Source organism: Chiloscyllium plagiosum, unplaced genomic scaffold (assembly GCF_037043375.1).
Source record: "Chiloscyllium plagiosum isolate Xiang-an unplaced genomic scaffold, Cpla_swu_hap1 HiC_scaffold_42, whole genome shotgun sequence".
Classification (NCBI taxonomy): Eukaryota; Metazoa; Chordata; class Chondrichthyes; order Orectolobiformes; family Hemiscylliidae; genus Chiloscyllium; species Chiloscyllium plagiosum.
In genome coordinates this window covers 23,753,904-23,781,280 of record NW_028270180.1, presented here as the reverse complement: position 1 = coordinate 23,781,280, position 27,377 = coordinate 23,753,904, and the positions used below count along the sequence as shown (strand labels likewise).

Sequence of the window (27,377 nt, the reverse complement as noted above, 5' to 3'; positions counted from 1 at the left end):
GTTCTCCTGTGTGTGCTGTGGGTTCAACAGCTTTGATGTACTGGGCTGGACAATACAGTGGCAAATTTCATCTCAGTTGCAGGTGTTGTTTTAAACAAGCAGAAGGTGCAAAACCTCCCAGTAACTCAGCAGGTAGCAGCACAATGGCCAGTTTGAGGCTGACCTATTCCTGTGTACAACTGGAAACTTGCAACTCCAACATTATGACATGATTTGGAGAGGCCGGTGTTGGACTGGGGTGTACAAAGTTAAAAATCACAACCCCAGGTTATAGTCCAACAGGTTTATTTGGAGGCACCAGCTTTTGGAGCGCAGCTCCTTTATCGGGTGGTTGTGGAGAATAAGATTGTAAGACACAGAATTTATAGCAAAAGTTTACAGTGTGATGTAACTGAAAATATATATTGAAATAGACCTGGACTGTTTGTTAAGTCTCTCAGCTTTTAGAATGACCATGTTGGCTTCAGTTCTTCCGTATGTAAATCACAAAACCTCTTTTAAAAAGTTACATTCTCAAATGAGTTTTAACAACTGGTGCCACATTGGCCCAGATAATGTATTGAAGGTGTTAGCTCCCTGTGAGGCGTCTGTGCCACAATGGTCAGACTGATTCTAATCTAAAAAACGGATTTACAGAATCTTACATGTCTTCATGTAGTTTTTGAGTAAAGTAAATGTAATTCTGCAAGTACAAATTCAACCCACAAAGTGTCTGCGAGAGGGTGTGAGTGTGTAAAGGGGTTTAAATCTGTGAGAGCGTGTGTGTGTAGAAGTGTATGTGTGAGTGTATGACAGTGGGTGTGAGTGCGTGCATGCGTGCGTATATAAAGTGCAATGGAGTCACCTGTAGTGTGACATGAACCCAAGATCCCGGTTGAGGCCATCCCTATGGGTACCGAACTTGGCTATCAGCCTCTGCTTGGCCACTTTTCACTACTGCCTGTCCCGAAGTCCGCCTTGGAAGATGGTCATCCGAAGATCCAAGGTCAAATGTCCTGGACCGCTGAAGTGTTCTCCGACTGGGAGGGAACACTCTTGTCTGTTTGTTCTGCAGTGTCCATTCATCCTTTGCCGTAGCCTCTGTTTGGTCTCGCCAATGTACCATGTCTCAGGGCATCCTTGTCTGCAGCGTATGAGATAGACAACGTTGGCTGAGTGGCATGAGTCCCTGCCACGTACATGGTAGGAGGTGTACCCACTCGTAATGATGGTATCAGTGTCGACACTCTTGCAGCGTCTTGCATGAGACAGGATTGTATGGAGTTGTCCTGAAAACCGGACAGCTTGCTACAAACAATGATCTGTTTGAGGTTTGGTGGCTGTTTAAAGGCAAGAGGTGGAAGTGTGGGGAAGGTCTTGGCGAGATGCTCATCCTCATTGATAATGTGTTGCAGGCCGCGAAGAACATGGCATAGTTTTTCTGCTCCTGGGAAGTACTGGACAACAAAGGGTACCCTGTTGGTTGCAGCACGTCTGTCTCCTGAGGTGGTCATTACGGTTCCTTACTGTGGCACGTCTGAACTGGTGGTCGATGAGTTGGGCATCGTACCCCGTTCTTAACAGGGCATCCCTGAGTACTTCCAAGTGCCCATCACGTTCCTCATCTGAGCAAATCCTGTGTATGCATTGGGCTTATCCATAGGGGAAGGCTGTTTTCATGATTTGAGTGGAAGTTGGAGAAATGTATCAATGTAGAGAGAAATCACTGAAAAAACTACACAGTGATATCAACAAGTTTCATCCCACCATCAAATTCACCATGGACTACACTCTACTATCTGTCTCATTCTTGGACACGTGCATGTCCATCAAGGATGGGCACCTCACTCTACCACAAATCCATGGATAACCTCACGATGCTACATTTCACCAGCTTCCACTGGAAACATATTAAAACATCCATCCCCTATGGATAAGCCCTACACATACACAGGATTTGTTCAGAGGAGGAAGAACGTGATGGGCACTTGGAAGTACTCAGGGATGCCCTGTTAAGAACAGGGTACGATGCCCAACTCATCGACCACCAGTTCAGACGTGCCACAGTGAGGAACTATAAATGACCTCGTCAGGAGACAGACATGTACTGCAACCAACAGGGTTGCCTTCGTTGTCCAGTACTTCCCAGGAGCAGAAAAACTACACCATGTTCTTCACGGCCTGCAACACATTATCAATGAGGATGAACACCTCGCCTTTAAACAGCCACCAAAACTCAAACAGATCATTGTTCGTAGCAAATTGCCTGGCTTTCAGGAGAATTCCATGCAACCCTGTCACGGCAGACGCTGTAAGACGTGTCAGAGTGTTGACACGGACACCTCCCACCATGCACATGGCAGGGACTCATGCCACTCGGCCAACATTGTCTATCTCTCATACGCTGCAGACAAGGATGCCCTGAGACATGGCACATTGGCGAGACCAAACAGAGGCTACGGCAAAGGATGAATGGACACTGCAGAACAAACAGACAAGAGTGTTCCCCTCCAGTCGGAGAACACTTCAGCGGTCCAGGACATTCGACCTTGGATCTTTGGGTGGCCATCCACCAAGGCAGACTTCGGGACAGGCAGTAGTGAAAAGTGGCCGAGCAGAGGCTGATAGCTAAGTACTATACCCATAGGGATGGCCTCAACCGGGATCTTGGGTTCATGTCGCACTACAGGTGACTCCATTGCACTATACACACAGACCCCCTCTCAGACTTAAACCCCTTTACACTCTCACTCACACACATACACACACCCTCTCACAGAAGCTCCTAACCCCGCACACATACACATATAAGTTTGTGGGTTGAATTTGTACTTGCAGAATTACATTTACTTTACTCAAAAACTGCATGAAGCCATGTAAGATTCTGTAAATCCGTTTTTTAGATTAGAATCAGTCTGACCATTGTGGCACAGACGCCTCACAAGGAGCTAACACCTTCAATACATTATCTGGGCCAACATGGCACCAATTGTTAAAGTTCACTTGAGAATGTAAAGTTCACTTTTTTAACAAAATGTTTTGCGATTTACATACGAAAGAACTGAAGCCAACATGGTCATTCTAAAAGCTGAGAGACTTAGCAAACAATCCAGGTCTTTTTCAATACATAATTTCAGTTACATCACACTGTAAACTTTTGCTATAAATTCTGTGTCTTACAATCTTATTCTCCACAACCACCTGATGAAGGAGCGTCGCTCCGAAAGCTAGTGCTTCCAAATAAACCCGTTGGACTATAATCTGGTGTTGTGTGATTTTTAATTATGACATAAATAGATTCCAAAGTACTTCACTGGCTGTAAACCCTTTTGTAATGTCTGTAGGAAGTGAGAAGTATTATAGAAATGCACCCTCTTCCCCTTTTCAATACCCAGGACTTCAATCACAGCTTCAGTCATCTTTGTCTAACTCTACGGCTGCGCTATATCAGTTGTCATCATCTTGAAATCCACTGGGAATTACTGCCCCTTGAAGGTACTAAACAATTCACAAGGTGACTATCATTGGAAGAACTGGTTCAAGCCTTAGCCTTTTGGAAGTGGAATATCTGAATCAAGTCCTTTCCTGTGCACCATTTCTGATAACTAACATTCTAAGCTGCAAGTTCTAACGATAAATTTTCCTGTTTTGTCAACGCACAAATATTAAACAAACAGGCAGGATCCTACCATGACTTTTTTGTGCTGCTCCGACAGTTTCTGAAGCTGGTATGACTTATCGCCGACGCGAATCCGCCCTTTCTTTACGTCCTCCACGGCCTGCAATTACAACACAGCTGCTGACTTATGGCAGTGACACACAGACCTGCAGTTATTATTACCACACAGAATAAAATAGCTTTTCACAAAATTCTATACGACTATTCCATCAGTAAATGCCTACAACATAAAGATACTTGCGCCTTTAACTCTGCCCTCTTCAACAGACCTGCTCCTCCATAGGCAGTTGTGCCTAGAGTTGCCTGAATTTTACACTGGAGGTCAAGAGCCTTTATTATTTAAAAAAGCTTTTTTTTGGTAAATATGGTTATTAGCAAGAAAACAAATTTTTTTGACTTTACAAAAATATAAAGTTATTGAAAATATAACAAATAATAAATACCAGTACAATAAAGAAAAATGCAACTTACAATACAACTACTGTTTACTAACTACCCTATAATACAAAACCCTAACTGTGCAAAACACCACCAATAAATATGTAAGCGACTAATAAAACAAAAAAAAACACACAAAAACACAAAATAGCTATGCTCGGAGCAAAGCTCCCAAACAAAAAAAAAACGGGAGAATTGTATATGTACCTGTATTAACTCAGGAGCCCCCCTCCAGGGCCCAGGGCTCAGCAAACCTAACCATCCTGGTTTAAACAAATGCCCTAGTTAAGATAGCTGACAAATCTATATCCAAATAACTCAAAAAGGGCTGCCGTATTTTATAAAAGAGATCTATTGTGTAGTGCACCATGTTTGTAAAAAAAATCCAAGAGAATGTGTTCCATAATCAATTTCTGCCATCCCAGCAAGCCCGGTGGGTTCTCAGGCACCCAATTCATCAGAATATTCTTCTGTGCACTGTAAGCAAGATTAAATAGTTTCTTCCCATGCCCATCTGAAGATGATAAATTCAGGAGAGAGATCAGGTCTACTTTAACTTCGGTTCTCAATACCCTCCCTATCACTCCAGCCATGGCGCTCCAATAAACATGGAGCCTCTGGCATGTCCAGAAACAATGGGCAAGAGTATCTACACTTATTTCACATTTGGGACACATTGTAGATGTCCCTTCGCCAGATAGTCCGATGCCAGATGAATCCTGTGCAGAACTTTTAACTGGATAGTGCTTGTCCTATTACAGAATTAGATCTTTTGCATGTTTTCCCTTATGTCCTTCCAAGTTTCAGAAGAGATCTCCACTCTTAGCTCTTGCTCCCAGGCCTAAAATAACCAATTAATATCCTGCCAGGCCCTGCCACCCAGCAGGCGATAGAGGGCACTAACCGAGAGGGTGCTTATGGTACATAGCAACAACCTTTATCAGGCTTACAGGGCTTAGTGAAAAGCACAGTCATCTTCTGGATGAAATCCCTAACCTGAAAATAAAAGGCAAAGATCTCTGTTGGGCAGCCCATATTTGCGGCTCAGTTGCTCGAAAGACATCATAACCTCCCCCTCAAACAAGTTTCCCAGACTGGAAACTCCTCTCGCTGCCCATAGTTTGAACCCTGAGTCCATCATCCCTGGTCAGAACCCTGGCATACCAACTATGGGCGTAAGTGGCAAAGTCTTGGATAAGCAACCCTCACTCTGACATATCGTTCTCCATGCCTTGACTGTACTAATAACAATGGGGTTCTGGCCATGGTCCATAACGGTCCTCATCTTATCCATAAACAGGTTAATAAGAGGGCACTTTGCCTGGGAGGCCTCAATATGCAGCCATATCGAGCCCGGATCATCACCTGCCCAATCGCACACAAAGGACAGCAGGGAACTCAACTGATACCTCCTGACGTCTAAGAAATCAACTCCTCCCCATCCTTTAGGCAACTGCAACTTAGTAAGTTTAAGGAGGGGCCACCCACAAAGCCAGACAAAGGAACGAAACCAACCCATAAGTTTCCACAGCGATGACCTGGAAACATTAGAGGGAGCATAGGCATGGGATAAAGCAAACGAGGAAGGACATTCATCTTAATGAGGGTTATTCAGCCCAACCATGAAATTGGAAGAGCCTGCCATCTCTGGAGATCCTGCCTAATATGGTCGAGCACGTGAGCGAAGTTAGTCCGAATTAGCAAGTGAGTCCGAAATAACTTATCAAATATGGGCGTAATAAAAATGCCGAGGAATCCTGATGAAGGGCTTCTGCCCGAATCGTCAAATCTGCTGCTCCTCGGATGCTGCCTGACCTGCTGTGCTTTTCCAGCACTACACTCCTGACTCGATCTCCAGTCCTCACTTTCTCCCTTCTATTTTAGCCCACCTGTCCTCACAACCTTCAGATCGATACAATTCAGAGTAAAAACTCCGAAAAGCCTCATTAATCCTTTTGGCATCGTATGTAAGGGCCCCAGTGCTGTCTCTAATTGCAGTAATGGATCGGGGAGCATGCTTTTTCCTAGTCAGATATGCTAAATACTTCACTGGCCTATCCCCATACTCGAACAGCCTTTGCCTAAAAAAAAGGCAAGTTCTTTCTTTGCAGTTTGTGTCAGTGCTGAATTCAAGACAGCCCAGAGGGCCATGATTTGCTGTAGCTTAGTCACGAAAGGCTGTGCAAAATGTGCCACCTCGGTGGATTTCAACCGCATCTCAAGCGGACACTGCTGTTCCCCCTTCTGTCATTTCCTGCTAGCCAAATAGGGAATAGCTAATCCCCTAGCAAAGGCCTTAGCGGTCTCCCATAGCATAGACGGACAACTAGCCGTGCCTGAGTTGATAGTCAAGAATTCCTGAAACTCATTCAAAAAGTATTCCACAAATTTGGAATCCTTAAGGAGAAAAGGGTCCAAACGCCAGTGCCACAAACCTAGCCCCTCACTCTTGGCCTTAACCTCCAAACATACCGTTGGGTGATCAGAAACAGCTATTTTATAATCGAATCCAGAAGGGTCGAGGGAGCCAGAAAGAGATCAATCCTCGAGTGACATTTATGTGGGTTTGAAAAAAGGTGATGTTCCTGCCGGTAGGATGAAGACATCTCCAAATATCCACCAGCCCCAACTCCTCACATAAGTCAGTCACCTGCTTGGCCTGCAAAGAAATAGTTGGGGGTCCACTGGGCATCCCGTCCACTGTCAGATCCAGAAGGTAATTAATGTCCCCCTCCTACAATAATGTGCTGTGTTCCAAAGTCGCTCACCAAAGATTTGAGGGGATGCGGAGGACAGGAGACATTTAAAATGCCATATTACTCCCCATGTATCAGGGCCTTGAGTATCACAAACCGTTCTTGCTCATCTTTCACCTGCTCTAATAATGTGAATGGAAGATTTTTCTGGATAAGTACCACCACTCCCCTACTTTTAGTAAAAAAGGATGAAAAGAATACCCGGTCATAACCCCTCTGTTGTAACTTCAGGTGTTGCCCATCATCAAGATGGGTTTCCTGCAACAAAGTGATATCAACCTTTTCCCTCTTCAGGCTAGAAAGTATTTTTTTTTCCTTTTAACAGGCAAATGACTTCCCTTGATGTTCCAGGTGCACCCAGGTTGGACCTGAGCACAGATCTCCTCACGGATCTCAACTACAGCCCCAACCTTCGAGGTAAGTCTCACCATCACTGCCACCAATTCCCGTGAGTCTGTCAGGTCCCCTGGGGTTTCAGGAGAGGCTGATGCTGTGGCCACTGGTGTGCCTGGTGCTGCAGGGGAGTGTCCTCCCTGCTGCTGTTTGCTCGCTCCTTTTCCTTTTGGCATCCTTCCCACTCCCAAGTCTTAATGAATGTGTTCTATAAGGTTTTAAGCTAATAGTTCCTCAACATAAGTTGGCCAGGGATGGCAAAAAACATCAATATGCCTTGGCTGTTAGGCAGAGCCATACACGGCAGTTCTACAGAATCGCCGCCATCTTGCAGATTCTCAAAAAAAAAGCTCTCTCTTAAAAAAAAGATTTGCCTAAAATAAAAACTTCTTGGGGGGGGGGGGGGGGGCGGCGTCACAGGTTGGGAATTTTACATTGCTAAACCAAATATTTGACAAATGGCCAAGCAAGATATATATATTAAATTTATGTTACAATGGAAAAGAAATCAAAACTACAATAGATAGAATTCTGATTTATTCATTTGTTATGATTTTGTGAAAAATGCTGAGTGAAATTGTTTGTGTGGAATTAAAACAATTTCTTCAGTTATTTATTCTTGAGATAATAAAAGCTTCTAATAGGAAATTATGAATAATTTATTGTCTCTGACATAATCAAAACAATAATCACTACAACCGCAAGACTAGGTCCTCAAACCAGAGTTATCTATAATCATCTGAAGGGTTACTGACTTAAAACCTTAACTCACTTTTCCTCTCCACAGATGCTGCCAGATCTGCTGAGTGTCTCCAGCAATTTCTGTTTCTGATACCATGTTTAGCTATACTACCCCCACGGATACAGAGCGTTATGTTAAATTAAATTACCATTTCAACCTTTAAAATGCAGCATAATGATTAATCTTTCACCTGCATAATAAAAATACTTTTTTTTAAATATTACTGTTTCAACTGGTAAAGACAAAGTTAGACAAAGTGTCGAAGAGTCACAGGTTGCAAACCTCTGCACTAAACTTTGAGATCCTCTCTGTTTCTTTATGCTCCGTTAATTCCTTACTCCAACTCAGCTTTTCTGCATCATAAGGTTGCAACTAGCTAGGTGTTGAATATTTTTGATAATGCTCCTGTGAAGAACCTTGGGACATCGAAGGCACTATACAAGGACAGTTATTGTTGGATGCTTGCCATTTGGGAACTTGCCACAAGTCTAGGAACTTTTTTTTTGAGAAAATAGCACAGTTGGAAAGGGACTACGCTCCAATGTATCTCACTGCAGGATTAAGATCAGGAATTATTAACACACAAACATATGCATCAAACATATGCCACCTCAAAACAGACCCCGTCACCAAGGATATATTTCCCTCCCCACCCCTATCAGCGTTCCGGAAAGACCACTCCCTCCGCGACTCCCTTGTTCAGATTCAACTCCAGAAATCTAACTCAAATCTAGACTGCCTCACCAATCCAGCACTAAGGGAATGCTGTGCTGTTGGAGACGCTATCTTTCAGTTGAGCAATTAAACTGAGACCCAAAATACCTTTTCAGTTGATTGTAAACAATGCCACACTTTTAAGTAGTGAGTGGTGTTTCTGGTTCATTTCATTGTGCTCTGGAGGAGCCTGAAGCAGATTCCTGTTCAATTACCAATGCGGAACTGACTCCCACAGCTACCTAGATTATACCTCCTCCCACCCTGCCCCCTGTAAAAACACCATCCCATATTCCCAATTCCTTCGCCTTCGCCGCATCTGCTCCCAGGAGGACCAATTCCAATCCCGAACAACCCAGATGGCCTCCTTCTTCAAAGACCGCAATTTCTCCTCAGACGTGGTTGACGATGCTCTCCACCGCATCTCCTCCACTTCTCGCTCCTCCGCCCTTGAGCCCCGCCCCTCCAATCGCCACCAGGACAGAACCCCACTAGTCCTCACCTACCACCCCACCAACCTCCAGATACATCGAATCATCCTTCGTCATTTCCGCCACCTCAAAACGGACCCCGTCACCAAGGATATTTCCCTCCCCACCCCTATCAGCGTTGCGGAAAGACCACTCCCTCCGCGACTCCCTTGTCAGATCCACACCCCCCACCAACCCAACCTCCATCCTGGCACCTTCCCCTGCAACCGCAAAAAATGCAAAACTTGCAGCCACACCTCCCCCCTCACTTCCCTCCAAGAGATCCTTCAATATCCATCAGAAATTCACCTGCACCTCCACACACATCATTTACTGCATCCGCTGCACCCGATGTGACCTCCTATACGTTGGGGAGACAGGCCGCCTACTTGCGGAACGTTTCAGAGAACACCTCTGGGACACCCGCACCAACCAACCCAACCGCCCCGTGGCTGAACACTAATTCCCCCTCCCACTCCGCCAAGGACATGCAGGTCCTTGGCTTCCTCTATCGCCAGACCATGGCAACACGACACCAGGAGGAAGAGCGACTCACCTTCCGCCTAGGAACCCTCCGACCACAAGGGATGAATACAGATTTCTCCAGTTTCCTCATTTCCCCTCCCCCACCTTTTCTCAGTCCCAACCATCAGACACAGCACCGCCTTCTTGACCTGCAAGCTTCTTCCCGACCTCTCCGCCCCCACCCCCTCTCCGGCCTATCACCCTCATCTTAACCTCCTTCCACCTATCGTATTCCCAACACCCCTCCCCCAAGTCCCTCCTCCCAACCTTTTATCTTAGCCTGCTTGGTACACCCTCCTCATTCCTGAAGAAGGGCTTATGCCCGAAACGTCAATTCTCCTTTTCCTTTGATGCTGCCTGACCTGCTGCGCTTTTCCAGCAACACATTTTTAAGCTCAATTACCAATGCATCACAGTCATACAAAAGGACAAGTCACTACAATGGGACCAGGACCAGTATTTGAGGTAATGAGTTCAAATTCAACTACAGCAAGTTGAGATTTAACTCAATAAATGTGATAATTTGCAGCTAGCAGTAGAAAATGGAGATTAACAGCATAACTAGCCTTCACGGAAGAAAATCTGCCAGTTTTACCCAGCGTCCTCCAAGTGACTCCAGTCCCACTAAGGCTTGACTCAACCCTTAACGATAAAGAGCCAATACATACTGCCCTGCCAGTACCACAAATCATATTTTAACTCACCACTACACCAAGCATTGTGATTCATGTACCGTACAGTAATCCCATTCCAAAATCTTTCAGTTACATTTGCAAGTTTTGCATAACATTTTTTGGAATGCAATTAATGTCGTGAAATTATTCCTCGTTTCAGTTCTTTATGACACGTTAGTGTTTTAATTTTGACCAATGCAACAACAGGACTGGTCATCTTAAGGAAGTTTGCTGGTGCCGCAGTTAGTGGCCATATTCCTGCTTCAAGGCCAAATGGATACTGAAGAGGACAGGATTAAATTTGTTCTACTGATTTCTGACAAAAAGGCCCATGTGAAACATTAACTCTTCTCTATCGCTCAATCTCACTGACCTGCATATTTATAGTGCTTCCTATTTTTATTACAGATTTGCACTGAGTGAGAAATGGGATCATTTAGCTTCAACAGAATGCCCCAGTTAACAGACTGCAGTATTGTGAAAGGTGAAGCAATGATCATTGAAAACATCAACCTTGTACTTGTTCAGAGTTGACTAATACACGTGACCATGATATATGTATGTACACAAACAGGCACACAAACACTAGTCTTCACCACGAAGGAGTTATCACATTTGTGGGAAGGCATCTTCACTTTAAGTCTACTGTTCAAGTTTGGATCCAGAAGAAGAGGGCTTCAATAAATTAATGAGGCAGGAGGTGCTTCCCAATCATGACAGAAAGTCACTTCACTGAAGCACCACTGCTAATGATTCAGTGAAAAGCAGGATTAAGTAAACTAGCTGCCATCTCAGTCACTAAGGATTTTGTCACAAGTAACTGAAAAAAGGTGAAACTACATTACAATGATGGAAATAAAGCAGAGTTTTCAGATTACCAGTTAAGCAATTACACTGTTCAAAATCATTTTTCTACCTCAATACGTTCTGATGCTGAGGCACTTAGACACATATAAAGGAGGAGAGTCCCAAACATACAAAACATAACCAAGTACCAGAAATTGCTTATTGTATTCTATGTTGCTTAAAGTATGCAGTGCATGGAGAAATGCTCATGTACCTGGTGGAAGAAGTAGGTTACTGCAAGGTCATTGTCATTCAAAAGTTCTTCTTGGGCCATGGTGAAGAGCCACTTCCTAATGACCAAACATGTCCCAGCTGCCGCTGAAGTGTAGTTCTGTATGTACAGTTTGTGTGGAAACTCATTGGGGACTAGCTTCCGTTCTGCAAAAGGTACAAATTAATCTCTGTATCAATGACACACAACCAATGACTCAAATGACATCAACCCCGAAACAGGAAAAGGTTTGCAACCTTCCTTAATCGAGGACGAGACATCTTTGGCTAAGCAACAATATAGTTGGAGATATAGCCATTGTATCATGCATGAGTCAGTACCTTCACTGGCCTAAATGTTAACCTGCTACATTCTGACATTCAAATCCCTCTCTATACGTAATCTCCTTTGGCCCGAAAACCACCCAAGAACTCACACTTCTATAACTTTGGTCTCCTGTGCATTTGGCCCACTTACTGTCTCTTCAGCCACCTGTGTGCTAACGTGTGAATTGAATTTCCCAATTCTCTCCACCTCCTTAAATATGCCCTAATTCTTTGACCAAGCTCGCAGCTGTCCTAATATCTCAAGAACAAAGAGAAAGGCCTGATGAATGTGATTACAACATGGCTAAATTAAATGGCAATGCAATTTATGGACCATGCCAAACTTTTAATCATTGGAAAAGCTTCTGCAGATTAAGACAACGAATGAATAACAATTCATTTTCAAATTATGTAATGGAAAATCAATCGATTCTTCTGAGAGAAATAGCAAGGGAGACATTTCCAAAACATCTTTTGAAACTGACAAGGGGACTCTGTATTAGTTTATATCATGATAGATACCATGAGACAAAAACTAACAGCAGGAAAAATTTAATTGGTCTATCAACCCTCACCATATATTATGGGAGCTAAAGCACTATAGCTGGACATTTCAAAAACCACATTTATTCCAGTATTAACACTCCATCAACAAATTCTTCTTCAAAACACCCCAGAAGAGAAATTTTGTTGGGTTATAAAACTATTTTAACACTATGAAGGCGTGACAGATCAGTTAGCTGTGACAGGCTTGGTAGCTTCAATAAAAAGGCATGACACTGGGTAAATAATGGTTAATATTAAACAAATTAGTGCATGTAATGCAGTAGTTACACATTCCTTTGGGTGAAGGACACAAAGAAAGTGGATCAACATGATCAACTAAAGAAATTAAGGACTGTACTATGCACAGAAAGAAGTCATATATAGTTGCTAGAAAAAAAAACCTGAAGATTGGGAGCAGGTTAGAATTCAACAGAGGACCAAGAGGTTGAATGGGGGGGGTGGGGAAAAACATACAAAAATAAATTTGCAAGAAACACAGCAGCAGCCCAAGAGCTTCTATAAGTATGTTAAAAAAAAAAATCAAAAGCAAATATAGGTTTCTTACAGTCTGAAAAGGGAGAACTTACAATGGAGAAGGAAATGTCAGAACAATTAGACAACAATTTTGGTGCCATTATCACAAGTGCTAGGAAAGGAAGAGACTTTTGGGAAAGGAGAACTGAAGGTTAGTTTAGCTAAAAAAAAGTGCAGCTGGTAAAATTAAAAGGAGTGAAAGCCGATAAATCTCCAGGGCCTGATCCTTTAATATCCTGAAATGTAAATGGTCATGGAAATAATAGATGCATTGATTTTCAAATTCCAAAACTGTTTTCCAGAACAATCCCACAGCATGGCAAGTGTAACCACACCATTTGTAAAATGAAGGTAGAGAGTAAACTGTGAATTACAGACCAGTTTGCCTAACAGCAGAAATAGGGAAAATCTGGAGTCAATGATGACGGGTGCAATAACAGGACACTTAGAAAATACCACTCGTATTGCACGAAGTCCCCATGGGTTAATGCAGAGGGAAACCGTTTGCGCAAACCTCCTGGTGTTTTTTTTGAGAACGTAACTAGTAGAATAGATGGAGGAGAACCAGTCACCACAGACCATAAAAAATTAGAACAGGAGTAGGGCATTTGGCCTCCTGTGCCTGCTCCACCTTTTAATAAGATCATGGTTGATTGCACATTCCTCACATCCACTTTCCTGCCTCTTCCCTGTAAGCCTCGATGCCCCTATCAGAATCTGAGTCTTCAATATATACATGGACTCTGCTTTCTGTAGTTACAAATTCCAAGGACTCATAACCCTCTCAAAGAAGAAACACCTCTATCTCAGTCTTAAATTGGTACCCCTTAATTCTGAGGCTACGTCCTCTGGTCATAGACTCTTTCATGAAGGGAAACATCCTTTCAGTGTTTAGTCTGTCAAGCCCCTTAAGAATTCTACGTGTTTCAATGAGATCCCACGTGTAGTCCTAATCCTTCCATACCATAGTGAACCTTCTCTGAACTACTTTCAACGAAATGATACCTTTCCTTAAATAAAGGGACCAAAACTGCTCACAGTCCTCCAGATGTGGACTCACCTCGTGCAGATGCAGTAAGACCTCCCAAGTCTTATACACCAAATCCCTTGAAGGCCCAACTTTCCATTAGCCTGATTACCTGCTGCACCTATGCACTAACTTGGTGTTTTGTGCACAATACCTTCAAAGCCCTTTGTTTTGCAGCTTTCTGTGGTTTTCTCCATTTAAATAATAGTCTATTCTTTTGTTCTTCCTTCTAAAATGAAGAACTTCACATTTTCCCACATTATACTCCACTTGCTAACTTTGTTCCCCATTTAATCTCTCTCTGGAAACTCTGCATCCATCTTGCAACCTGCTTTTCCATCTATTTTTATGTCATCTGCAAATTTGGTTCCAGTTCTTCACTTCCATTGCCCAAGTCGTTAATAAAACTTGCAAACAGTTGTGGTCCCAGCACTGATCACTGCAGAAACCCACTCGTTACAGGTTACCAAACCGAAAAAGAACCCCTTATCCCCATTCACTGTTTCCTGCACATTAGCCAATTCTCTATTTATGCCAGTATACTACCTCCAATAGTGGGCTGTTATCTTATGACTTAACTTTTTGTGAGGTACCTTATTGAATGCCTCCTGTAAGTCCAAATACAATACATTTACTTATTCCCTCTATCCACTTGAAAAACTAAGAAATTTGTCAGACACAAGTTCCTTTTTAAGCCAGACTGACTCTACTTGAATAGACTATGATTTTCCAAATGTGCTGCTATTACTTCTTTAATAATTGATTCCAATATTTTTCCAACTAAGGATGTTGGCTAAGTGACCTATAGTTACTGCTTTTTGCCTCCCTCCCTTTTAGAATAGAGGTATTACAATGGCAGTTTTCAATTTTACAGGGACGTAGCGAATTTGGACTTTCAGAAAGTTTTAATGAAAGCATGTGGGACTAGTGAAAAATACTGGCATGGTTTGAATACTAGTTAGCAGTCAGGAAACGGAGCAGGAATAAACGTACAATTTTAGGAACTGATAGTGATAAATGAGGTTCCACACGGATCAGTGCTTGGACCTTAGCTAGTCTCAATATAAATATGAATAAACTGGATAAGGGAATCAAATGTAATGTTTTCAAATTCACCGATGACACAAAACTTGATGGGATTGGGACCGGTGAAGAGATGTAAAGAGACTTCAAGACGATTTGGACAAATTCAGTGAGTGAGTAATTACATGGCAGATGCTGTAGTATGATGTGGATACATGTGAAGTTGTCTACTTCAGTAGGAAAAACAAATGTCAAATAATGATAGCTTAGGAAAGGTTGATATACAAAGATTCCTGTACATTGGTCATTGATATAAGCATGCAATGCAGCAAGCAATTAGGAAGGGAAATGGCACAATGGACTTTGTTGCATGAGAATTTGAAAACAGGAACTTATTACAGCTACGTCAAGCCTTGGTGAGATCTCACCTAGAGTTCTGTGTGCTGTTTTGCCTTCTTAACTAGAAAGAAATATACTAATAACAGAGAGAGTGTAATGAAAGTTCACCAGATTATTCTTGGAATGGCAGGTTTGTTAAGGAGAGATTGAGTTGAGTGGTCTGTAATCATAGCAGTGTAGAAGAATGAGGGGGGAATCTCAATGAATCAAAATTCTGACAGGGCTGGACAAATCAGATACAAATCAGAGGTTTCCCATGGTCACGGCGGCTCAGAACAAGGGATCTTGGGGTCACAGTTTCAGGATATGCACCAGGCACTTTCAGACTAAGACGAGAAATTTCTTCACTGAGGATGATTAACTTGTGGAACTCTCTCCCACAGAAGGATGTGGAGGCCAAATCACTGAATATATTTAAGAAACAGATAGATTTCTAGAAGTGAAAGTTGTCAAGATTTATGGGAGAGAGTGGGAGTATGGCATTGTGATAGAGGATCAGCAATAGTCATATTGAATAGTGGAACAGGTTCAATGGGCTGAATAGCCTATCTCTGCTCCTAACTTCTATATTTCTACATATTGGCATGTTCTGGTGCCATTATTTGTTTTCTCAAAAATTAAAAAGTCACCCTTACCAAAAAAGTGATCCACAACTTCAAAGAGCGTAAAGAAACTTGCTGTGATACTATCCATTCGTAAGTGCTCTTGTACAGCCTGCAGGGATAGAACAGAGTGTGTCATTGAGCTCAGTCAAATATACAAACACTTGACACTGCATGGGGCAAAACACAGAAATCAGCTTCATTAAAGAATGGCAAGCTGAAACCTTCATTTATTGGACATGGAATCGAATTTAATCTGGGGACAATCATTGACACTCTCCAAGATGAGATTGGTTAGTCAACACTGCTCTCTCATATTTCACATCCACTCCGGCATCACCCCCCCACCAACTCTCCTCCCCCCCTCCCCCAACCCAGACAGATTTTTACTGAGCTGTCGGGGCAACAATGCACCAAACTAGCTGCAGACAAATTAACCTGAGTATATTTGATGCCATCTTCAATGGGATGGATAATATTCCACTCGCAGTGCAGTGAAATTAAACAATAAAGTATCTGACAACAACTTGGAACATAGTAGCAAAGTTCACCAATCCATGAGCTGGAAAAGTTCAATTGGTCTCAGTCTAACAGTTCTCAGGTTGATTGTAGTGCCCGGTTTCCAAGTTTAAAGGTCACAAGAGTAGTGATTATGTTACTGAAATAGTTACCCAGACAGTGCAAGTTCAAACTCCACCACGGTGGTTTAAGAATTTGTATTCATTTTAAAAATCTCACTGGTATTAATAAAAGTGACTATAAAGTAGTCGTGGGGTCATGGTGAATTTCATATCTCACAAAAAAAACCTCCAAATAGCTCACTAATATCACCACCAACTCTGGTCTACATATGACTTCAGTCTCACACCAGCGTGATTCTTTTGTAAATATCCTTTGAAGTGGCCTGGCCCTAAATCACCCCACTGTACGCAAAGTGGAAAGAGGGCTACCACCTTCTCACAACAATTAGTGACAAACAATACCTGCCAGAGACAACCACACCACGAAAGTGAAGCAAAAATAATCTTATCAAAGACTTTGTTTTGGGATGGAGAAAGCCATGATTCACAGCATGTAATCATTTTCCACTACAATCAATTTTTAAAAACAATGTTGCACTTTAAGCATAATTGAAAGAGACGTTGATTCGCATCTTTGCAGTTAGAAGTGTCAACTTGTAGAACACTGATCATTTTGCAATATATCAACAACCTGAATACCTGAGCTAAAGTACATAGAGACTAACCTTTGAAAGAATGTGTATCATCCAATCTTTAGTGCCTTCCAAGAAGTTACTGGATCAGAAATTCTGGTGTTGATTCCATATTCCACCTGATCATTGCACTCTGGATCACCAACCTCAAATTTGTGTTGAGAAAAACCCATGCCTAAAACATGAATTACTTATTCTCTGTGCAGATGTTAAATAAGCCTACTGTGCATTACTGTGCATTACCACAATTATTACAGCATAGAACGCCCGTTTGACCCATCGTTCTCAGAGTGAACATTTCACAAAGTACCACCTTCCAGTTTCCTCACTTGTACCCTGCGTATTGATTCTTTTCCAGTATCAATCTAACTCGTTTCGAATGTAGTAATTAAATGTGCCTCCACCACACTTCCAGGCACCGCCTCATACTGCATTTGCTTCTTTAGCTAATTACTTCAAAGTTGTGCCCTCTTGTTCTTTTCACACGAGAACAGCTTCAGTGTGTCCAGATCCCTCATGATTTCAAATACCTCCACTCAGCCTTCTCTCCTTTAAGGAAAACAGTCCAAACTTCAGGTTCACTTTATTTATGACTCTAATACTTAAGCAATACGTGGAAGCAATTAAGCTTCTAAATATTGTAAAACACCTTTTTAATTTTCTGTATTTTTGATTGTGGACTGAAATGCGAACAGGACTGTTTTAAAAACCATGGATTGTGGAATTGATTACTGCACTTTTTAAAAGTTATTTCACACATTGTCAAGTGCTATGTACACCACTGTTTGTTCAAGCAATGGGGGAAGTTGCTACTGACAAACTGGAGGCAGAGGAGGGGACAAAGGGAGATTTAGCCAACAAGCAGCTGACTGATAAGTGGTCACCATGTCAGAGACCTATGATGGAGGTTTTATGCCTGCCAACAACAGAGACTGGACCCCAGGTAGCTGCACAGCTTGTGGTGTCAATGTTTGGTCAGAGACATCAGACCTCCAAAAGAGGAGCTGTCCTTTTCTCTCTGCAGATAAAAAAGGCCTCAAACCTGAAGAAAGCCAAACCTTTGCTCCTCAGTAGTTGCTATAAGCTGTGGCTTTTAACCAGTAAGTGAAAGACTTGTGGTTGTGAAACAGTCGCTCTGTACCCCCTGCAAGCAAGTGAAAGTACCCGAAGGAAAATGGAGCAGCAGCAAGTTCTGACCAGCCAAAAGGATCTCAGCAAACCCTCTGGACAGGGATCACTAAACTATCTTCCCAATCATTCCCTACACCCATAACACCCATTTTCTTTCATTTTTAATTTTTGGTCCCATTTGTGAGGGCCAAACAGGAAAACGGGACGAGTTCAGTTTATGAATCCTGGTTGGAGTTTACAAGTTGGGCTGAAGGGCCTGTTCACTGCTGAATGACTATGAATTATGTATGTGTGCACGCGTATGAGTGTACAGAGGTAGTTTTAGAAGAGGGTTAGAGTTTCAATTAGTAGAATTGTGCGCCAACAGTTCACAGTGTTTTTCTGTTGCTGTAACCTAATTATTTCAAAAAAATAGTAATTCCTGTTAAGTGCAGACACCTGCTCTCTGTTAACCTGGGTCTAAAAGGCAATTAAAATGGAGAATTGTGCATACTTTCATAAAATTGAAGTTTCATGACAACCCCAAGAATAGCAGGGCTTGATTCATAACAAGGTGCAGCAGATCTGCAGTGACCAACAGAGACAATCTGCAGTGCACTGTAGTAAAGAACCTTGCACTTTTTGCATCATTTGATCCGAACATTAGTTAAGAGCTACATCATCAAACGGTAATGAGTCAAAACTGTATTTCAAAACATGAATTACAAATGTCAGCAAAATCTTCAGTTGGTAGAGCATCGATACATCACTCTTTTTGCCTCAAGATGCATTATCCAAGGGGTAATACCAATTTGGTCACTAACCCTGCTGACTAAAGTTTAAATCCTGGGCTCCTTCTTGTGATTTAAGAAATTCCTGTTTATCCAGGTGAATATAACATCACCAAATGAAAAACTATGAGTCAAGGTTAATTCCATTTTTATTGAGACAAGCCAGAACCTCAAGTCAGGCTCACTCACCCTGTAGACCTCTTCTGCAGTGCTGTTCTTTTTTACAGTGACTGTGATGATGTTTCTGTCAGGCAAGGCTATCCTCAGATCCACGTCAGACAGTCCGTTTGTACTCTTGAAAAATTAAATGGTAAACAAGTGGTTGTTAGAACATTCTTCTACTGAAGTTAAAAATTACACAACACTAGGTTATAGTCCAACAGGTTTATTGGAGGCACTAGCTTTTGAAGCGCTGCTTCTTCGTCCAGTGGTTGTGGAACAGAATCATACGACACAGAAGTTACAGCAACAGGATCATAGTGCCATGGATTGTAATATTAAACAAATTTAGCATTCTACTTCATTAAGTTAAACATTATTCTTCAAATTCTGAGTTTAAAAATGAAGTCCGGTCTCAGCTAAGCCAGTTTTCCTTCCTGATGTCCTTACCTCACTGGAATCAGCCAGAAACTCCTGCATCACATCGCTCTCTCCAAGGACGCTGACTGAACACACTGCAAAACAAATCACAAAACACATTAACTACAGCTCAGACGTATAGTGCTGCTTGCAGTTAGAAATTTCCAATGCTGCATTCCTTAACTAACACTGGATAGGCACCCTGACTTCAAGCATCTGTACATACAGCTCAGATTTTTCCATTCAACCAGTGTTTCAGCTGCACCTTCTTCTTCGGTACACTGCAGACCAAATACTCAACACATTTTAAGGTTTCTTTCTCTTTAACTGGAAGTTGACAGCATTTGTTGCCCGGTCCTAACTGCCCTTGAACCGAGGTCATTTCAAATCAAGCATATTACTGTGGTTTTGGAGTCACATATAAAAGCCAAAAAAGGACTTTCTTCCCTAAAAGGACAGTGAACCAGAAAGGATTTTGTGACATTTGATGATAACTGTAAAATGTCACCATTACTGAAACTAGATTAAAATTCAATTAATAAACATGGAATAAAAGATTCACCAGCTGGTGTGATGTGAAGACAATGTTCAGCAAATCAGTAATATGAATTCCTGGATTACTAGCCCAGTGAATTATCTCCCCAGCTCTCCCTTCTGATTCCAGTTAGTGAATGCTTGAACCAGCCTGGTTTGGACAGAAGAAACAAAGTAGCTTTCTTCTCAAGTTTACATTTGCAGTGTTGAGACTCATTGAAATAAGTTGAGTTACTTAAGTTATGTGTGGTTCTAACTAAGGGGAAGAGTGAAAATGCACTTGGTCTGGACTGGAAAATCACCAAAATGGCATGGCGGCTCAGTGGTTAGCACTGCTGCCTCTCAGCACCAGGGACCCGGGTTCAATTCCTGCCTCAGGCAACTGTCTGTGTGGAGTTTGCACATTCTCCCCTTGTCTGTGTGGGTTTCATTCGGGTGCTCTGGTTTCCTCCCACAGTCACAAAGATGTGCAGGTTAGGTGAATTGGCAATGCTAAATTGCCTGTAGTGTTAGGTGCAGGGGTTAATGTAGGGGAATGAGTCTGGGTAGGTTGCTCTTCGGAGGGTCGGTGTGGACATGGTGGGCTGAAGGGCCTGTTTCCACATTGTAGGGAATCTAATCTAAAAGCCTGAGGGGAGTAAGCACTTGCATTCAACAACTTACTTCAAGGCACTCCATAGCAGAGTTTAAAAATGTGTTGCTGGAAAAGCGCAGTAGATCAGGCAGCATCAAAGGAACAGGAGAAACGACATTTCGGGCATAAGCCCTTCTTCAGGATTCCTGAAGGGGTTATGCCCGAAACGTCGATTCTCCTGTTCCTTGGATGCTGCCTGACCTGCTGCGCTTTTCCAGCAACACATTTTTAAGCTCTGATCTCCAGCATCTGCAGTCCTCACTTACTCCATAGCAGAGTGTCTACTCTGCCCAGCCTTGACATAAGGAAGCAAATGAAAGATTTGCATTTATATAGCCTCTTTGGCACCTCGTTGTGCCAAAGTACTTCTAGGGCCATTAGATTCCTTTGATTATGCTTGCAAAGTTGCAATGCAGCAAATACAGGAGCAAACTTGTATACCACTTGGTACCACAAACAGCAATGTGATAACAATAACATAGTTTGTTTTATTTGGCAGATAAGTATTAGCAACACACGAGGGATCTGCTCCAATTCCAACAACCTCATGCAATTTTTTTCATTGTTGAAGTTAGACAGATAGATCTCAGTGGTTTGTTTATCTCTGACTATGCCACATGGCATTCAAGTACCAGCCCGAATCAATGCTCAAATCTTGAAAGTAGAGCTCCATGACTTTGATTTCAATGGTAGGAAAGAACTTATAACCACTAAATATGTAGATAAGCCATATTGGATTTGGTGCTTTGCGATGAGCTAGGCCAGGTGTCAGATCTCTTGGTGGGAGAGCATTTCAGTAACAGTGACCACAACCTTTACCAATGCCATGGAGGGGGATAGGAACAGACAGTATGAGGAGGTATTTCATTGAGGGAGGGGAATTATACTGCTATTAGACAGAAGCTAGGGAGTATAAATTAGGAACAATTGTTCTATGGGAAATGCACAACAGAAATGTGGAGCCTGTTTAAAGAGCACTTGTTGCGAGTGTTGGATAACTTTGTCCCACTAAGACAGGCAAGAAAGGATAAGATGAAGAAGCTTTAGATGACAAAAGAGGAGCTTCTCATATAGAGGAAGGAAGCTTACTTGGAGGTTGAGGAAACAAGGATCTGCACAGCTTCAGAGGATTACACAGTAGCTAGGAAAGTACTCAAAAATGGACTGAGCGCTAGGAGGGGGCATGAAAAAGCCTTGGCAGGAAGGATTAGGGAAAACCCAAAGGCATTCTACACATACGTGAGGAATAAGAGAATGATCAGAGAGAGGGTAGGATCAATCAGGAATAGTAAAGGGAACCTGTGCCTTGAGTCTGAAGAGGTAGGGGAGGCCCTTAAATGAGTTTTGAGCATCAGTATTCACTAGAGGGGGACCTTGTTGATGGCGAGAACGTTATGGACCAGGTGAATAGGCTTGAACAGATTGATATTAAGAAAGTGGATGTGATGGAAATTCTGGGAAGCATCAAGATAGATCAGTCCCCAAGGCCGGTCCAGGTATATCCAGGGATGCAAGGAATGAGAATGCTGCATCCTCACTCTCCGCGGGAGAAGTACCAGATGATTGCAGGGAGGTAAATGTTGTTCCTCTGTTCAAGAAAGGGAATAGGGAAATCCCTGGGAATTACAGACCAGTCAGTCTTACATCTGTGGTAAACAAGGGTGCTGAGAGATAGGACTTATGACTATGTGGAAAAACAGTTTGATTAAAGATAGTCAGCATGGCGGTGCAGGTCATGCCTCACAAAGATCTCAGAGGATGTGATGAGACAAGTTGACGAAGGTCGAGCAGTGGATGTGGTGTATATGGATTTCACAAAGGCCTTTGATAAGGTTCCCCACGGTAGGCTCATTCAGAAACTTAGGAGATATGGAATACAGGGAAATTTGGATGTCTGGATACAGAATTGGCTGGCTGAAAGACAGCGAGTGATAGTGGATGGAAAGTATTTTGCCCGGAGGTTGGTGACCAGTAGTGTCCTGCAGAGATCTGCTCTTGGGCCTCTGCTCTTTATTGTTTTTATAAATGACTTGGATGAAGAAGTGGAAGGGTGGATTATTAAGTTTGCCAATGACACAAAGGTCAGTGGTGTTGTAGATAGCGTCAAGGGCTGTTGCAGGTTATAACAAGACATTGACAGGATGCAGGGCTAGGCTGAGAAGTGGCAGATGGAGTTTAACCTGGATAAGTGCGAAGTGATTCATTTTGGAAGGTCGAATTTGAATGCTGAAGAAAGGGTTAAAGACAGGATTCTTGGCAGTGTGAAGGAACAGCGTGATCTTGGGGTCCACGTATATAGATCCCTGAAAGTTGCCACCCAAGTTGATAGGATTGTTAAGAAGGCTTATGGTGTTTTGGCTTTCATTAACAGGGGGAATGAGTTTAAGAGCCGTAAGGTTTTGCTGCAGCTCTATAAAACCCTGGGTAGACCACACTTGAAATATTGTGTTCAGTTTTTGGTTACCTCATTATAGGAAGGATGTAGATGCTTTAGAGAGGGTGCAGAGGAGATTTACCAGAAGCTACCAGGATTGGAGGGCTTGTCTTATGAAGAGAGGTTGAGTGAGCTAGGGCTTTTCACACTGGAGAGGAGGAGAAAGAGGTGACTTGATAGAGATGTACAAGGTAGTGACAGGCATAGATAGACTAGATAGCTAGAGACTTTTCCCCAGGGCAGAAATGACTGTCATGAGGGTTTAAGGTGACTGGAGGAAGGTACAGGGGAGATGTCAGAGGTAGGTTCTTTACACAGAGTGTGATGGGTGCATGGAATGCACTGCCAGTGGTGGTAAGTGAGTCAGGGACATATAAGCAACTGCTGGACAAGCACATGGACAGCAGTAAATTGAGGGGTATGTAGGTTACGTTGATCATAGATTGGCACAACATCGTGGGCCAAAGGGCTTGTACTGTGCTATTCTATGTTCTAAATGTAATCAGCCAAAAGACTCGCCTATGAACATTCACTAAACACTACTGTGCCATTCTACTTCCACCACACTAGTCCATAAAACCCTTGTCCAGACAGGGCTTTCTTTGGACACTTTAAATCAGGTTCTGCAAGGAAAAAAACTTTGAGATAGACAGTTTTTATTTCATTTAAACTTAATAGAAATATCTGCTGCATATCCCCAGCATGATGATATTGCATGCATATATCATATTCATGTGTAACCTTTTGTTCATAACCCAAACTCTGCCCGTTTGACCATGCAGATTCAGAGCAGAAAGCTGCTTGAAGCAGCAAACTGGCCACAAGCTAATTGTGCTGGGTCAAGTTTCAGGCACCTTAGTTTTGAACAGAGTAAACCTTTAATTTGTTGGGAAGACTGGGTTTCTGAAGCCACCAACCTAACTCCTGCTCCATTTAATTTGCACTGTAGTAAGAACAGTTCCTGACTGGCTGTTGAGTAGACTGGCAACAGTAGATTATCAGGGCATTTTATTGGAGTGCTACTAACTCTAATTGCACACTGATGCCAGAAACACACGAAACTCAAAGACCAGGTTCAAAGTCCTCTGAAGTCTATTATTCAATAAGATTATGGCTCAATGTCATCAACGTCACAATCCTGCCCCATTCCATATCCTTCAATTCCAAGAGCCCAAACATTTCACCACCTCAATCTTGAATGTACTCAGTAAGTGAGCACCCACAGCTCTGAGGTATAGAAATCCAGAGATTCACAACCCTGAGTGAAGAAGTTTTATAATTCATTATTATGTCATTACTAAATACTTGCATCTTGGTGCAGACATGATATCTCTGCCATAAGGTCAGCATTGGTTTTGGGAAAGGCAGGAATCAGGAAAATGGGCCTCACCAGCTATCTGTATCGAAAAAAAATTCCAAACCATTTATCTTCATGCCATTGGCCAAGAGAGGTAGAGAGAACCAAACTCCTCTGACTAGAAAAATGCAGTTGATGACAAAGAGAAAAGACTTTCTTTTATACAGTGTCTGTCACAACCCAAGGCCAGTCGAGCACTTTTGATATGTAGATATCATTATAATGGAGACGATGTGGAAACAAAATTGCAAACCATCTCTACAAACATTGACTCCTTCCACCAATGCTCAGCAGCAGCAACAGTGTATATCATTGACAAAATACCCTGCAGAAATTCACCAAGAGTCCAAATACAGAAGCATTATCATCTAGAAGAACAAGGGCAGCAAATACACAGTAATACCAGCAAATTTCCTCCCAAGCCACTCACCATCCTAACCTGGAAACAGCTCTCCATTCCTTCAGTGTTGTTGGGTCAAAATCCTGGAACAACTGTCCAATTGCATTCTGAGCCTACTTATGCAAAATGGGCTGCAGTGGTTCAAGAAGGCAGCTCACTACCACCTTCTCAAGGAACACTAGGGATGTACAGGACATTGGTTAGGCCACTATTGGAATATTGCATGCAATTCTGGTCTCCTTCCTATCAGAAAGATGTCATGAAACTTGAAAGGTTTCAGAAAAGATTTACAAGAATGTTGCCAGGGTTGGAGGATTTGAGCTATAGTAAGACGCTGAACAGGCTGGGGCTGTTTTCCTGGAGCGTCGGAGGCTGAGGGGTGACCTTATAGAGGTTTACAAAATTATGAGGGGCATGGATAGGGTAAGTTGGCAAAGTCTTTTCCCTGAGGTCGAGGAGTCCAGAACTAGAGGGCATAGGTTTAGGGCGAGAGGGGAAAGATATAAAAGAGACCTAAGGGGCAACTTTTTCACAGAGAGGATGGTGCATGTATGGAATGAGCTGCCAGAGGAAGTGGTGGAGGCTGGTACAATTGCAACATTTAAGAGGCATTTGGATGGGTATATGAATAGGAAGGGTTTGGTGGGATATGAGCCGGATGCTGGCAGGTGGGACTAGATTGGGTTGGAATATCTGGTCAGCATGGATAAGCTGGATCAAAGGGTCTGCTTCCATGCTGTACATCTCTATGACTATAGACTCTGCTAGCTGGGTCAGCATTTAACGTTCACATTTGGAGATGTCGGTGTTGGACTGGGGTGTACAAAGTTAAAATCACACAACATCAGATTATAGTCCAACAGGTTTAATTGGAAGCATTAGCTTTCAGAGCACTGCTCCTTCAACAGGTGGTTGTGGAGTACACAGTTGTCAGACACAGAATTTAGAGACAGAATTTATTGGCTATAAATTCTGTGTCTTACAACTGTGTACTCCACAACCACCTGTTGAAGGAGCAGCGCTCTGAAAGCTACTGCTTCCAATCAAACCTGATGGACTATTACTTGGTTTTGTGTGATTTATAACAATGTCCACATTCTGTGTGAATTAACAAAGCAAGCTCCCATAAACATTAATCTAATAAGGGCCAGATAATTTGTAATGCTGGTTTTGCTTCATTCTTTCACGGGACATGGGCATCACTCATGAGGCCATACCATGAGTAGAAATTAATTTTCGCTTCATTCCAAAGGTCATTTGTAGAGTAAGCCGTGAATCATGAATAGATAGATTTCTTTCCCGAATGTTAATAATGCTGAGACTAAGTTTATAATCCAGATTTGTTAACGGATGTTAAATTAAAATTACAATTTGAATCAGGCCTCATATAACTAGTCCTGTGACACTGTAGTTGTTCCACCATCCTCCCCCTTTTGTTGAACAATATATGTTTGTTCGAATGCAGAGGATTAGAGTAATAACATGTTCATTCCTTCTTCACTAACAATACAAGGAACATTCTTAATCCATTCTTCAGCATTAAAACAGATAGCATGAAACTTTCCTTCTAGCAGAAGAAGCTAATGACATGTACTTAATTTCACATTATGCAACCTATAAGTATAATTCATAAATAAATCAAACTACCCATAACACTAATGAGCTGCACACCCCTCACTGGGTTAGCAGCTGGTTTTTGATTTATAGCTCAGATTTTTCTTCAGGAGTGATGAAACTGTCAAAGTGTCTCTGAGCCATAGTTTGACAACCATTGGGAGTGATATGACCCACTGTTCATACACTTCTCCCTTTCTGTAGGCAGTAGAATTTATACTGTATATACTTAGGCAGTAGACTGATGACTGTTCTCTCCAGACCTGTATAACCAACATATAGAAGAGCACTACCATGGCAGTGGTAGCATTACTACAGTAGCATTAATGACATATTCCTAATAATTCGCAAATCGCTATACCCAGCATCAATGTAATCCCCAAAATAAAACTACATTCAGACAGTGTGCAGACACACAGTAGAAAACACAACTGTCAATGTAGGCATAGCAAATTGAATGCAATACATCACCAGATAATCTGCCTTTAAATGATGTTAGATGAGGGACATATAATGGCCAATGTGTCAGTAAGAGAACAGCATAACAGGGTGACAGACATTTTTGAATGCATCGAGCAAACTCAGTACCACAAGACATCACACTGCAGTGAAGAATGTGGGTCTCAAAAAAACTGAAAGCAATTCTCAGAGTTTACTATTCAAGCCGAGGAAGTCAATTCCATTCATGAAGAGAAAAATTCAGTTCTTTCATCAACAACCTGACACTCAAGGTTCAAAGTTTGAGAGAGAGTCATAGAGTAATACAACATGGAGACAGACCCTTCGGTCCAATCAGTCCATGCCGACCATAATCCCAAACTAAACTA

The 27,377-nt window shown here is 42.3% G+C and overlaps 1 protein-coding gene across 2 annotated transcripts in view; it reads right to left on the bottom strand.

Moving 5' to 3' along the window:
- Positions 1-27,377, bottom strand: part of snx27b (sorting nexin 27b) — a 127,934-nt gene that overhangs the window by 19,013 nt on the left and 81,544 nt on the right. For both annotated transcript variants that reach the window (XM_043680540.2, XM_043680539.2), the window contains exons 4-8: positions 19,608-19,672; positions 19,188-19,292; positions 15,918-15,996; positions 11,431-11,594; positions 3,669-3,758 (exon numbers count right to left, since the gene is read on the bottom strand). In XM_043680540.2, the coding sequence (XP_043536475.1) occupies positions 3,669-3,758; positions 11,431-11,594; positions 15,918-15,996; positions 19,188-19,292; positions 19,608-19,672 (503 nt within the window). The remainder of the gene's footprint in view (positions 1-3,668; positions 3,759-11,430; positions 11,595-15,917; positions 15,997-19,187; positions 19,293-19,607; positions 19,673-27,377) is intronic.